Raw genomic sequence first — 14,340 nt, 5'->3', positions numbered from 1 at the left:
GTCAGCTCCCGTGGGCAGTGCTAGCGCTCTGCCCTCAGCAGCGCTGCAGGACGCGGCCTCAGCCCTGCTCCCAAGCTCACTGGACCGTGGTGACCGTGAACTTGCTTCCTTCTTCCGAGACGCCGCTCCGGAGTGAGACAGTGTCGGGTTTACTGCTTGGTCTGTGGTAGAATCTGCCAGTGTGTGTTTGGGGACCACCCCACCACCCCGAAACAGCTAGAAAGATCAGAGTCTCTTCCCCAGCACTGTTGGACGCGCCCTCTGGATGAAAGAAGCGCTGTTGTGAAAGCCGCCCTTGGTAGCGAGCCCTGCCTTTACCAGCTTGTGCCAAGGGGCCTCGGGAGGAAATGCTGGGGGCTGGGAGGAGGGAGAGCGGCGCCTGCCAGGTCAGTGGGGCACTTCCTGCACCTGCCAGACACAAAGCAGCCACCTGGGACAGCAGGGCTCACGGCCTGTGATTCCAACGGCCTTGGCCGGCTCAGCCCCCGCCCCGGCTCACTCCATGACCCGCCATGTGACTGCTTCCCTGTCCCATGGAGACTCCTCGTGGGGCTCGGGGGGAGCCAGACGGGGGGAGCCGGGCACGCTCCCTGTGAATGGGCCCTCGGTCCTAGCCTCCCCTCCTCTCGTCACTCAACAAGCGCCTATTTGTCGGGTGTGTGGCCCGGCCGGGCCTGCCGGGGCTGTGGTGGGCGGAGCACAGCAGGGTCCGTCGTGTCCCACGTGCGGTCAGGAGGGCAGTGCCTGAGGCCCGGGGTGGTGGGAGGCCAAGGAGTTCCAAGATGGCCTCTGCCTGGCAGGGCGGCCTGGACCCCCTTAAATGCTGGCTCCTCACGTGATGCTGTGTCCTGCTGTTTGGCTAGTGAACGCCTGGCTGTGCTTGAAAACACGGCTCGGGTGTCCTGCTCGGGGAGACGGGGTCACCCTGTCCTCAGGACCCCTCCCTCCCCGTGGTCGCCGGCTGCCCGTGACCCGCATGCTAGGTGCAGTCGCCGGGGCCGTGTTTCTCTTGCAGGGCAGGGCCTGGGCCTGGGCCGTGCGGGCCAGACGACGCTCAGAGGGGCGAGGTGGTGCCGGGGGCCGCCTGTCTGTGGCAGGGTCCGGCCCCACCCAACGTCCGTCTGTCCATCCAGCCTGTGATCCGAGCGGCCCAGGAGCTGGGTGGTTCTCCCGCACCTGCTGCCCATCCTGGCCGCTCGGGGAGCCTCTAAAAATGCGAATGCCCAGGCCCTCCCTGGCATCTGTGTGTGCGGGGGTCAGTATTCTACTCACACCCCCAGGGGATTCCCAAGGGCCACAGCTGAGAACCGCTGGCCTGGTGCCCCCTGAGCTGCGTGGTGAGTGAATCCCTCTGAATCAGAGGCGTTTGCAGACTCTCTGCATGGGCTTTGCAGAGTCGGGGCGGCTCTAGCTCTGTGTTTCTACACCCGAATCAGACGTTTACCCGGAACCTTCCAGAAGTGCTCTCCAGCGTCGACGGTGCCCATGGCGGGAGTCGGGGTGACCGCAGGGCCCCCGCAGCCCTGAGACTCTGTGGGTCCCTCAGGCCCCATCAGTTGCCAGCACCTTCGTGTGTCAGGTCCTCTCTGAGGCCCGGGAGAGCGGCGTGAGCACAGCCCCCGTGAGCGGGTGCCTGTGCGGGGCTCCGGGCTGCGTGAAGAGAGGGTGAGGGGGCTGCAGGGTGGGGACCGTGCCCCCGAGCGGGCCGCGGAGGCCGTCTGATGGGCAGGACGCCATGTTGTACCCAGTGGAGACGGGTAGCTCTGCCCTCAGGCCAGCTCGACCCAGTGGCCGAGCCGGCGTCACCAAGACCCAGGCCCCCTGCTCTGCCCCCACCCGGTGGGCCCCTCCCCTCTCCCTTTGGCCTCAGAAGCTCAAGGCCTGGCTGGCGGCTCTGGGTGCTCACAGCCCGGGGATGGAGAGGATCTCCCTGGACCTCCTGGACCTCTCTGGGATGCAGGAGTGGGGAGCTGGGACTGGGTGGGGGCTGGTGAAGACCCTCCCCTGTTCCAGCGCAGGGTCCGCCCACTCAGACCGGGACTAGGGAGTGGTGAGGGGACAGTTCTCCCGAGGAAGGTCAGGGGATCCGTCCAGAGAAGAGGAGGCGGGTGCTGGAAGGTGATCGGGGAACGTCTCCTGATGGGGGCGAGCAGGAGAGGACACGGCCGCTCGTCTGCCCAGCGGCCAGGCGCGGGGGTGGAGTGCAGGGCTGCCAGTCCGAGCCCCTGGGCACCGGCGCGCCGGGGCGTGAACCGTGAGCCCTCGGTCCTCGTGGGCGCTGCTGAGTGGGCGAGGTTGAGGCCCCACGGGAGCCGGAAGCAGCCTGGCACCGGGTCTGGGTCCTCTGCGACCTCCCCATCCTGCGTCCTCTCCGTTGCGTCTCGGCAGCTCTGCAGACGCGTCCCAGCTCTTCTAACCTGCAGTCCGGTGCCCTCCCTGACGCAGCGTCCACCCCGGCAGCTCCCTCCAGTTGAGACGGGAAACCAAGGCCCCCGAGGTGCTGTGCTGCGGGCAGAGCAAGGGCGCACCCCGGCTGTGTGACTCCAGCCGGGACCAGGTGTCCCGCTGGCCGAAGTGGGCCTGGGAGAGTGGGGTCAGTCCCGGGGGAGGTGGTTCTGCGTGAGACGCTGGGCGGACGAGAGTGAAAGGTCGGAGGAGCTTCTGGAAGCCTCAGGAGGGTTGTGGGCTTGGGGGCGGCGGCTGGAGAAGCCCCAAGTCCACACCAGAGCTGGCCGGCCACCGGTGGGTGACAGGCGTGAGTCTCCAGGGGCTGGCGGGAATGAAGCTTGCAGGTGGGAGGCTGTCCCGGCTCGTCCGTCGTGGTCGCCGTGGCAAGCCTGGGGGGGCCGGCCGGCGGCGCTGCGTCTTCTGCAAAGCCAAGGAGCCCCTTTCACGGCCGGGCCCCGGGCGCTGAGTCCATGGGGGTCAGGGAGCAGTGCCCAGTCTTCTCACCCCGTCTGGTGCCCCCAGGAGCTCGCTGTTCAGGGAGACCCCTGGTAAACGAGTAGCCACGGAGCTTTCTGGAGAGTGCTCCGGAGGAGTTGGGGGCGCGTGCAGGCAGAATGCGGACACAGCTTTTTGGAGTTCCAGGAAAGTAATGTTTGAAAAGATGGTGACAGAGGGCTTTCAAGAATTGTGGCGAGGGGCTTCCTCTCAGAGCTGGGGAGCCTAGTGAGCCCTACACAGGGTAATCAGAGAAACCCACACCCAGACGTGCAGTCAGGAGACTGGGAACAGCAAAGGGAGAGGACATCAGAGATGACGCCCCAGGAGCAGAGAAGAACAGCAGTCAGGCCGGCGGCCGAGTCCCAGCAGTGACGAGAACATCGGGGCGGTGGGATGACGTCCTCGGGGACCACCGGGAGGACATCCTTCTCCTGAGAACGACGGTGAGACAGAGAAACCACCGAAACCCTCACCCACCAGAATCCTGCATCCGGTAAAGGTATCCTTCAGGAATGAAGGTGAAAGGGTACCATTTCCAGCCCCCCAAAAACTGCCAAGGGAAGCTCTTCCAGCTGACAGGGAAGACAACCGGACGGAAACTCAGATCTCAGGAAGGAATGGAGAATATCAGGAATACAAAACCAGGCGGGAGAAGTTGTTTAAAGTGATAAGAATATAAGAAAGCTGGAGCAGCGTGATTCACAGGCTTATGCAAATCGATGCAAAGCATCGATTGCGTGCTAGGCAAAAAGCCTCTGCCGCGTCAGAAAATTGGATCACATAGAACGCACCTTCTGACCACAGTACACTCAAGTTTAAAGTCGGTAGCAAAAAGATAAGTAGAAAACTCCATACACCTGACATTTTAAAATAACTTCTACATTCTTGAGTCAAATAAGAAATTACAGTGGCAGAAATATTTAGAACCAATTAATAATGTAGATATTTTCATATCAGAATACATAGGACAATGGAAGTGATAGTAAGAGGAAAATTTAGAGCTTTAAATGTTTGCATTAGTCCAGAAGAAAGGCACAAGATCGTTGAGGTGCTGAGGCTCGGATGGTGTCGCACCCAAGTCAAGTGAAAGGGACGGAACAGTGAGGAGGACAGAAGCTAGCAAGTTAGAACACAGACAGAATAATATCCACAAACACAGAGGTTGGTCATTGAAAAGAGTAATAAAATAGAGAAATCTCTGGCAAGAGTAGTTCTGAACAATAAAGAGAAAAGGCCAAACAGTGTAGGTGCAGGTCCTGCCGAGATTCCACATAGAGTAAGAGGTGCTTGATCAACTCTGTGCTGACAGAGCTGAGAACTTAGATAACATGGGTAAACTAAAAAAGAAGACTCAGCAAAGCTGGCGGAAGAACAGTAGGACACCTGTAGATAGGGATAGTCCTATAATCATTGAAGGAACCGAGTAAGTCACTCACCTCCCTCTCGCCCCCTAAATCACCCAGAGGGCTTTGCTGGAAGTTCTCACGCCATTCAAGAAACAACTCCGCGGGCTTCCCTGGTGGTGCAGTGGTTGGGAATCTGCCTGTCGGTGCAGGGGATACGGGTTCGAGCCCTGGTCTGGGAGGATCCCGCATGCCGCGGAGCGGCTAGGCCCGTGAGCCACAGTTACTGAGCCTGCGCGTCTGGAGCCTGTGCTCTGCAACAGGAGAGGCCGTGGTAGTGGGGGGCCCGCGCACCGCGATGAAGAGTGGCCCCCACTTGCCGCAACTGGAGAAGGCCCTCGCGCAGAAATGAAGGCCCAACACAGCCATAATAAAATAAATTAAAAAAAAAAAAAAAAAAGAATGAATGAAGAAAATATTGCTAACTTTAAAAAAAAAAAAAAAAAAAAGAAACAACTCCGGGGACTTCCCTGGTGGTCCAGCGGTTAGGACTCCGCACTCCCAATGCAGGGGGACCGGCTTTGATCCCTGGTCAGGGAACTAGATCCCGCATGCCGCAACTAAAAGATCCAGCGTGCTGCAACAAAGATCCCACGTGCCGTAACTAAGACCCGGCGCAGCCAAAATAAATAAATAAATATTAAAAACAAAAAAGAAAGAAACAACTCCACTTTATACAGACTCCTTTGGGGGTGGGAAAAGGGAGTATTCCTACTCATTTTATGGGCTAGCATAACCTTAACACCAAAACCAGACAGAAGGTGCACAGTGTGAGAACAAACATGTCGGGCCAGGCCCACTTAGGAATATAGGTGCAAAAACCCTAAGCAAAGAAGCAACGGCAAAACCAGAATGAGAAAAATATAAAAATGATACAGTACATCATGAAAAACATTGTTTGCAAGGACCAAATCACTAGGAAATGTATTCATGTACCATATTAACAGGCCCAAAGAGAAAAATCATGTGATCATCCTAGTAGAGGCAGAAACAGGTTGACAAAATTCACCAGCTCTTTATTGCAGAAGTCTTAGCAAACTTGGAATAAGGGGGAACTTCCATAACCTGATAAAGAGCTTCTGAAAAGAAAAAAGCCTATTATGGTAAATGGTGCCATTTAATGGTAAACGTTTAAGAGCAAGATGTGGACGCAGTCCGTTCCCCTGCTCTGCGTTGGGACGGGTGGTCCCGGCCAACACAGCGAGACGGGAAAATGAGGGACTTGGAAGAACTAAGCTGTCATCGTTTTCAAGGGATGTGACAGTGTACATAGACTCCCAAACAGTTTCTGCAAATGAGGTGATTGGAATTAAGAGTTATTAGAATTACTGTAAGAATAAATAGGATACAACTAACACAACAGTGTAAAGCAATTACACTCCAATAAAGATGTTAAAAAAGAAAAAAAGAATAAATAGGATGAATTTCAATGATTAGAATTAAGAGTTTAGCAAGATTGCTGAATACAAAAATTAGTATACGAAATTAAGTTGTTTCTCTGCATGGTAATAAGTAACTAGAAACTGAAGTTTTAAAAATATGCCGGTCCCTAAAGTTGTATAAATCCCTTATGGAAATAAAGGATAAAGTAAAAAGTATTATCCAGGGCACATGCGAGGGCGTATGGAGGTGGAGTTCCTGCATGTCCCAAAAAGCACAAATTAGAGGGAAATCCTGCTGCGTTCTACTCCGTCCAAGCGAGAAGTTCTCTGTTCATCAAAAGATTCCATGAGGAGAGTGAAGGGAAAGGCCACAAGTTAGGAGAAGGTGTTTGTAACTCAAGGAAGGGAATCAGCACCCAGACGTGGAAGGAACCCGTCAAATCAATGAAAACAAAAAACCCAAGGGAGGCGGGTAGAGAGGGGACCAGGCCCCTGGTGGGAGAGGAGGCGTGAGGGGCCTGGGAAGGAGCGAGCGGATGCCCGTGTCTGCGGTGAAGGGCCGCGTGTGCAGCACAGTGACAGCTACACCAGCCGTGCCTTCTGTCACAGGATGAAGTAGTAGACAGCAGTAAACAGCACGTTTCAGCTGCACGCCAACGCAGCTCAGTCTCCCGGATAAACCTCTGCGTGAACACAGCCGCCCCCGAGAGCACGCCGACGGTGCGTCTGGTAGCACACGGCTCACGGGCCCGGCACCGCTCGCCCCCTCGCCCCCTCCGTGGCGAAACGGGAGCTCGTGGAGGGAGGTGTGGACGATTGGGGTGGGGCGCGGGGGCCACGTAGTGCTCGCCTGAGGTGCTCTGCAGGGGGAGCGGGTGGGTGGGTGCTCTGTGCACACGGACGGATGCAGGGGTGCATGCACGACCCACTCCCCACCCGGCACAGGCCCGGGCACTGGAGTCTGCCCCATCCTTTAGGGGCGGATGTGTGAGCGCACAGGTGTTTGTTTGCGCCTCTCCGTTAGGCACCGCGCGTCTGCTGCGTGCAGGCAGGGAGGACGCTGGGGCAAGCTCTGCCGAGGCGGAGGCCGCGGGGGCTGCGCGCTCCCTTCCCCGGGCGCTCCCCCCAGGGTGCTCCTGTGGCCCCAGGTCCTCTCCCTCTCACCCCGGCTGCCCAGCCCTTTCTGGGAGCATCTCTGAGCCGACCCCGCCTTCCCACAGGTGCCAAGCCAGCCACCTCTGTCGACCCATGGGGGGTGCCCACCGGAGCCGGCACACACTCCGTCCCCAGGGGCTCCGACCCCTGGGCCGCCCCGCAGCAGCCAGCCCCCAGTGCCGGGAAAGCCGCCGACCCCTGGGCCGCAGCGTCGGCCGCCAAGCCCGCGTCCCCCTCTGGTGAGCGCCCCACCCCCACCCCCGGCCCCTCGGCTTCGGTTTGGGGAGGGGGAGGCGGGCAGGGGCAGCCGAGAGCCCTGCTCTGCGTGGGGAAGCCCCTCCCGGTGCCCTCCTTGCCCACCCAGGGACCCCACACCCCCGCTGCCCCCCGACTCTCCAAGTTCTCCCCCGTGAGGGCTACGGACGCCAGCCCACCTCTGGCCCCCCCCCCCCCCAATGGGGAAGCACAAGGCAGAGAAGTGGGGACACCGCACAGTCACTGCCACTCTCTCCCCAGGGGCTTTTGATCTCTTCAGTAATTTGAATGGTACAATTAAAGATGACTTTTCTGAATTTGACAACCTCCGAACTTCAGAAAAAGCAGGTACGTAGCGGTGGTGGTGGTGGTGGTTTCCGGGCCGTCCTGTGCCCCTGACCAGCCCCGTCGCTGAGGGCATCATAGTCAGGGACCTGGCGCCTCCACGCATGTGCACGTGTCTGACCTGGGAGCCGGGGGTCTGACTCAGGGGTTCACGGGGCGGCGGCGGCAGGAATGCCCTCGAGCTTTCTGTCACCCTCTCCTCTCCTCCAGCCACCTCTGTTCCTCGGCCTCGTGCCCTGGGCCCTGTGGCCGCTGGCGGAAGCCCACTGCCCCGTCTCCACCCGCCTTCCTCTTCCCGGCTCCCCAAAGGCGCCCCCTTTTCCAGACCACCCGGTCTCTGTGTGGGCAGGCATCTCCGACGCACGCGCACGCACGCTCTGCAGAAGACCCTGCTCCTCCCCGAGTGCCCCTGGGCTGGGAGGGGTCAGGGTCGGGTGGGGGGAGAGAGACTGGGCCCCGGGGGGCAGAGGGAGGGGGCTGGATGCCCTCTTCACACAGCCCTGTGGGGCAGAGGGGACAGAGCCAGGTGGCGCCTGCCTTCCTCGGGGGCCACCCCTCCCAGCTGCACTGAGCAGCTTTTCTCCTCTCTCTCTCCTCTCCCGGCTTCCCTGCTCCCAGTTTCCCACTGCCGCCTCCCCCAGCAGGCCAGGCTGGGCTGGCCTAAGGTAGGAGCAGCCTCGCACCCCTCACCACCCCCTGGGCCCTCTCAGCTCCAGGGGCCCAGAAGCAACTTAGAGCTGCTGCTTCCCGGGGTTTCTTTTGCCGCATTAAAAAAGCAACAAGATTCCGTGTGTCTCTTCCACAGGCCAAGGTACAGCATAACTGTCCTTGCCCGCTCCCCACCCCTCAGGGAGAAGCCTAAGCACCCTTCCCTGGGCCTGTGAAGTATTTACGCCAATTCTGGAGGTGTTCCCATTGTAGAAAGTGTGGGAAAGTTTATGGAAGACAATGAAAATCATCTGTATTTCTTCCATCTACACGTGGCCACTGTGCTCCCTCCCAGCACTTTTTCTGAGCTCTTACGGACAGCCTTTGTTGTTGAGCTCGTACTTGCCGGAGAGAGTCGAATCCTGCCCCCACCACTTTTATGGAAAAGTGGATTGAGAACATTTTCTTGCAACATTACAAATTCTTTAGAAATAGCTTTGTAGGGCTCAGCGACAAGTTACTGGGTTCCGTAAGATGTTACAGAAAAACCTGAACTTTTTGGCCAACCCAATATTTAATCGTTAATTTTGGGGAGGGCATTTTAGGTTGATTTCAAGTTGTGCTAAAGTAAATAATGCTGTAGTGAACATCTCTGTGCTTAAACCCCTGCTCACACTTTGCATTATTTCCCGAGGCTGGATTCCTGGGCGTGGGGCTGCTGAGTGCAGAATCGCCGGTTCTTCGGGACCTGTGTCCCCATCACCATCTCACACCCTAGCAGAGCAACCACATTCCTGCCGGCCTGCCTCAGCACACCCTCTGTTGGCTGAATTTTTAAAAGTCATTTGCTTTCTTCTTGCTGTCAAGCAATTCATGTTCACTGTAGAAAATTTAGAAAATGAAAACATTTTAAAAAATGTGAACTACTCACGTGTAGCCACCAACCCAAAATGCCATCTTAATATTTGTGGAGATCGTGCTGCACTGTCCTGTCCCTGCTCCTTCCTCTTCGCGCCTTCCGTCCCTGGACTCAGGTCTGGTTGTACGTGCCCTGCCCTGTGGCTGACCGTGGCTCCAGGTTGGGGCTGTTGGAAACAGCACTGCAACGAACGCCCCATTCCTTGGGCAGCCGCGCGCGTCCCTGGCGAGTCGGCGTCCGGGGACATCGGGGTTTGCTCTGGACGCTTCGGGGTTGGATGAGCCCTCCAGGCTCACCAGCCCGTGTGTGTCCTTGTCTTGCAGCCAAGGCGGCCTCTCCGCCGGCCCAGAACAATGGAACTACCAGCCCCGACCCCTTTGAGTCCCAGCCCCCGACCGTGGCCTCAAGCAAGCCCAGCGGCACCCGGAAAACCCCCGAGTCCTTCCTGGGCCCCAACGCGGCCCTGGTGAACCTGGACTCGCTGGTGACCAGGCCAGCCCCGCCGGCACAGTCCCTCAACCCCTTCCTGGCACCAGGTATGCTTGCTTCCCGGCCTTCCTCTGGCCGTCTGCCCTTCCTGAGAGCGGCTCTGGGGCAGGCCTGTGGGCGCTGACCTCCCCTCCACCTCTGCGGGGGACTCTTCCCTCGGGGACCACAGGCGGGGACCAGGCTCAGGGGCGTGCTGGCCCCGGCTGAGCAGTAGCGGAGCACCTGGTGTCCTGAACCAGCACTTGCGCCTCTCCGGGACTCGTGGGGGGCTGGAAAACGGACCCTGTCCTCTCAGTTGAGACCACTGAGCAGAAGCTGCCCCTGACTTGGTGCCCCAGCCAGGGAGACCCTCTAGCGGGCGCCAGTTTTAGGCCAGCTGGAGGCGGATAGTGCTGGGGCTGAGGAGGAGGAGCCTGGGTTTGGTGCCCAGCAGCCCCCTTTTCGGGTTGAGGGTAACTGGGCCCTCTGCTGGGCCGTGCTCCAGGGACCCCAAGAACCCTCACTTTGCCCCTGCTGCTGGATTCTGCCTTATCTGGGGCTGGAACTCACCCTTGCCCCCAAGCCCCTCCTCCCTGCTGGTGGGCTCTCCACCCTCGGGAGCTCCACGTGGGCTGCAGGACAAGCCCCGGCCCTCGAGTGAGTGGCCAGGGCCCCCGCCCACCCCAGTGCCCCGTGTGCTCAGACCCTCAGCTGCGTGCGCTATTCACACTGTCCCCCGCTACATGCTGTCCCCCGCTACACGTCCTGTTCCCTCTGCCGGGACATCTCCCTCCTCTTCTCTGGGGGTGGGGATGCGGACCCACCCTTCGGTTCTCAGTCCAGGCAACCCTCTTCCTTGAGGAAGCCCCGGCCCTTCCCCAGAGTTTTCCCAGAAAGGCCTTGGGCTCCCCAAGGGCAGGAACAGGTCACGTTCAAGGTGTTTGGCCTCAGGCCTGAGGACTTGGCAGGCTGAGTCGGGGACCCTCTGGCAGAAGCGGGGTGTGTGCTGTGCCTGGGTCCTGCCCAGCCGTGCGCTCCTGAGGTGGGTGAGGAATGTGGTTGCCCCCAGCGGGGGTGGCGCCAGGGCAGAGCTGGCCGACAGCCGGGGGTCTGCCCCGAGGGCCCCCGCAGGAGCTCCACTGCCAGGCCGTGGGGGGCCGGTCAGGGCCTGGGGGCTGCAGCCAAGACACAGGAGGTTCCGGCAGCCCCCCGGCCCTCCAGGGCCATCCTCCTTGGCTCTGCGCCTTCCTGGCCCTGCTCTGTAGTCTGGTCTGCTCATTTCTAGCCGGGGTGCTCTGATCTGCACAGCCCCCTTCCTAGGCTACGAGGAGCGACCGACGCGAGAGCGCTGGGGTGCCCTCGTGGGGAACAGGCGGCATCTTCTCTGGTGGCCTGGGGTGCCCTCCTGGCAGCCTTTGTGAGCAGGGGCTGGGCGAAGTTGGAGACTCAGTGCCGGCAGCGCCCGTGGTTTTTGGCCAGGGTATCAGTAGATGTTTCTGTTGAACGCGGGGCAAGGCTTTCTGGTACGAGAGAAATTCGGGAAACACTGGGCAGGACGGAGCTGCATCTGCTTCTAGACTGCAGGACTTCTCAGAGCCTTTATTATGCCAGGGTCCCCAGGTGCGGGCCGCCCCGCGCTTCCCGCCTCTCCCGTGGCTCCCCTCTCTCCCCGCACCTGTGGTCGCAGAGCTCGGCTGGCTGGCTGGCTGGCTGAGAGAACGAGGGAGGGCGCCCGGGGTGCCAGCCCGGAGGAGGAGCTGGGCCCCGCGAGCCTGGCCCCTCGCTGGGCTCCTCACGGCTGAGTCTCCTCGTCCCAGCACCGGGCCCAGAGGGGCGGGCGGGCCGCCCCGGTGGCCGCTGTGCCGTGGCCGTCCAGGCCCGGGGACGCTGCTGCTCTGACCGCGGCCGCCCCGCCCGCTCTCTCCCCAGGTGCCGCCGCGGCCTCAGCCCCGGTCAACCCCTTCCAGGTGAACCAGCCGCAGCCGCTGACGCTGAACCAGCTGCGGGGGAGCCCGGTGCTGGGGAGCAGCGCGTCCTTCGGGCCCGGCCCGGCTGTGGAGCCCGTGGCTGTGGCCTCCATGACGTCTGCAGCCTCCCACCCAGCTCTGGGGACCGGCGGCTCCTCCCTGCCGCCGCTGGGCCCCGCCGCGATGAACATGGTGGGCAGCCTGGGCGTCCCCCCGTCGGCGGCTCAGGCCACCGGCACAACCAACCCGTTCCTCCTCTAGTGCCCGCGCCGGGACCCGCCGCAGAGCATGCGTGCCAAGGACGCCGGGCAGGGGCTCTCGCCTGTGGGATGGGGTCTGAGGGCGGGGTGGGTGTGCAGAGGGCGTCTTTGCGGTCCTGGCCCTCAGCCTGAGGGTCGAGAGGTGGCGGGCTTACTGAGGCGTCGTCACGCGGCACGTGGGTCCCCGAGCCTGTGTCGGGAGGGAGGGCCCCTGACCCAGCCTGGCCGCCGCCCCCCCCACCTCCTCGCAGTGCGGGCCCAGCCCCCGTGGAGATCCGCCGGCCCTCGGGGGCCTTGGATGGGGAGGCGGCGGTGCTCAGTGCTGGCCCAGCCTCAGCCCCGGGCCTCTGGGAGCCCCCCTGCCCGGGACCTGGCGCCCACCCCCAGCCCTGGCGACCCCCCAGGCGTGGATGGGATGGAGTGCTGGCTCCCTCAGACACTGACCTTTGGGGGACACGGTTGTGCATAGTTTACTTTTCTTTGACTCGTGTGTGAGTTCAAAGTAAACGCCACCACCGTGGAACAACTCTTGAATTAAATCCACTAGAGCAAGCTTTAAACTAACCTGAGCATAACCCCGCCACGTGCTCCATGCTTGTACACGTTTGCACAGATTTTGTTTAGTACAGTTTCATATTTGAGTTTGCAGAATTATCGAATAGTCTTTTTTGGCTAATATTTTTATAACGTCGTTCTTATTTAACTGTCTAGTTTTGATAGAATTTACCAGGTCTGGCTGAATTAAGATACTGGCAGTGTCATGTTAGTGGTGTAAATCCTCTTATTTATGGTTTTAACTCTGTAAGAAAATTTAACTAGGAAGAGACAAAAAAATGCCTTATGGAAAAACTAAAGCAAATTCTTTATAGGAAAACATATGGGAATTTGATTATGCATAAAAGATGATGTTTATTTAAAAGAAAAAAAAAGAAACTACAACAGTAACAAAAAATCGTAGCCTCCAGTTGCCTTTTCTTTTAACTCCTTTTTTTGGTGGATTACCAAACTGATTGACTTTCAGCCTTTTTGGCTAGATCCTAAGAGAGAGGCTATTTTTCTTACTGATGAACCAACGTGAAGAAAGTTAAAGACAAAAATCTAACATATGAATGTGACTCACCAGGTTTTATCAGCTAACTCCTTTTTGTGACTGAAGGCATGCACAGTTAACAAGACTTCGTTTACAGTGGGAACGTGGGATGGAGGAGACTTCTGGAACCCTGTGTCTGTGACCCTCTCTGTCTTACTCCACACTCAGGGTAGAGGTGGGGACAGTGTGGGGGGCGGTGCATGTCGGGGGCAGCCCAGGCTGACAGGGTGAGTGAGGGCCCAGGGCTGGCCCCGACCTACGCACCTGCCCTCCAGACACCCATTGCAACATAGAAGTAATCATCTCTTACTTGGCAGAGGAAGAAAAATCATTCTCACCCAGAAGAGATTTTTAGCGAACGTGCACTAATCTTACCTCCCTCTCCCCTGCTTTCCTCGCCCCACCCACCACTATAAAAAAGTATTAGGTAAGTCACAAATTAAAGACCAGAAGAGACTTGCTTCTCCCCAGGGAAGGGCCATTTCCCCCGAGTCCTGTGTCTGTCTGGTCAGCCGGCCTGGCGGGCACCTCAGTCTCACTCTACGTGGCGGACGTCTCACCTCTAGCACCAAGGGCAGCTGACAGCTGGGGGTCTCTCCTGGGGGGATAGGGCCCCTCCACCCCTCTCTGGTTCCGGGAGCTCTGAGCCTTAGCGCTGGGCACGGGAGGCTGACTCAGAACTGCCTGCTCAGGCCACTCCTGTTGCCACGTAGAAGAGCTCACCCGTGCTCCTCCCTGGGGCTACCTCCGGCCCAGACCTCCTGCCCAGCCCCTGAGACCTGGGGCTGGACCATGGGCTCCAGAGTCACCCACGAAGGCCGGTCCGGCCTCTCCCAGCAGCCTGGAGGAGGGTGGGGCAGGGCGGGGCTCGGGGCAAGGTGCTCCCCCTGGGAGGTAGGGGCCGACCCCCTCACGGGGCACAGGACCACGCTACTGGGGTCAGTGATTTCTCGTGAGTGAGGAGCCCTTGCCGATGGGACTTTAAGGCCCCGATGTTACAGCCAGTGGGCCACCCAGGCCCAGGCAGACTCCCATGCCAGCTCCCGGCTCAGGCCCACCCCCAGGCGCCTCGTCCGTGTTGCCCGTTGCACTGATCATGAAGCCACTGGTGCTGCCACGCGTGTGGGACACATGCCATCAAGCTCCCTCCTGCCGGGCACCGTGGTAGGGGTGTTGCCCAGCCGTTTTCTCAGTCCCAGGGGTGGGTGGCCGGTTTGGAACTTGTGTTGACTGTCGATACTTATTCACCGTATAAATATAATTTATCATTTGTATCACGATGCGGTTTCTGGCTGTGTCCTTCCCCCACCCCCACCCGTACCAATCCCGAGGCATCGGGAGAGGCGCGCTTCCTGCCTGGAGTCCAGCTTGGCCTGCGGTTCACAAGGCCACCGACCCGGCCTCGGTGCCTGTGTGAGCCTGAGCGTCGGGGAAGGAGGGGGCTGGGGGCTGCCGGGGGCACAGGCCAAGATCATTACAAGGGAGAGGGAGGGGGCTGAGGA

The 14,340-nt window shown here is 59.6% G+C and overlaps 1 protein-coding gene across 4 annotated transcripts in view; it reads left to right on the top strand.

Annotated features, from left to right (window-relative positions):
* EPN2 (epsin 2) overlaps positions 1–14,118 on the top strand; it is a 68,981-nt gene extending 54,863 nt beyond the window's left edge. For all 4 annotated transcript variants that reach the window (XM_059908399.1, XM_059908400.1, XM_059908398.1 and 1 more), the window contains exons 6-9: positions 6,952–7,125; positions 7,403–7,489; positions 9,377–9,589; positions 11,451–14,118. In XM_059908399.1, coding sequence (XP_059764382.1) covers positions 6,952–7,125; positions 7,403–7,489; positions 9,377–9,589; positions 11,451–11,749 — 773 coding nt within the window. In that variant the 3' untranslated portion in view covers positions 11,750–14,118. The remainder of the gene's footprint in view (positions 1–6,951; positions 7,126–7,402; positions 7,490–9,376; positions 9,590–11,450) is intronic.
* Positions 14,119–14,340: the final 222 nt, after the last annotated feature.

The sequence above is a fragment of the Balaenoptera ricei genome, chromosome 20 (assembly GCF_028023285.1).
Source record: "Balaenoptera ricei isolate mBalRic1 chromosome 20, mBalRic1.hap2, whole genome shotgun sequence".
NCBI classification, from domain to species: domain Eukaryota; kingdom Metazoa; phylum Chordata; class Mammalia; order Artiodactyla; family Balaenopteridae; genus Balaenoptera; species Balaenoptera ricei.
Note: the sequence above shows the minus strand (reverse complement) of the source record. Positions and strands in the feature narration are given on the sequence as shown.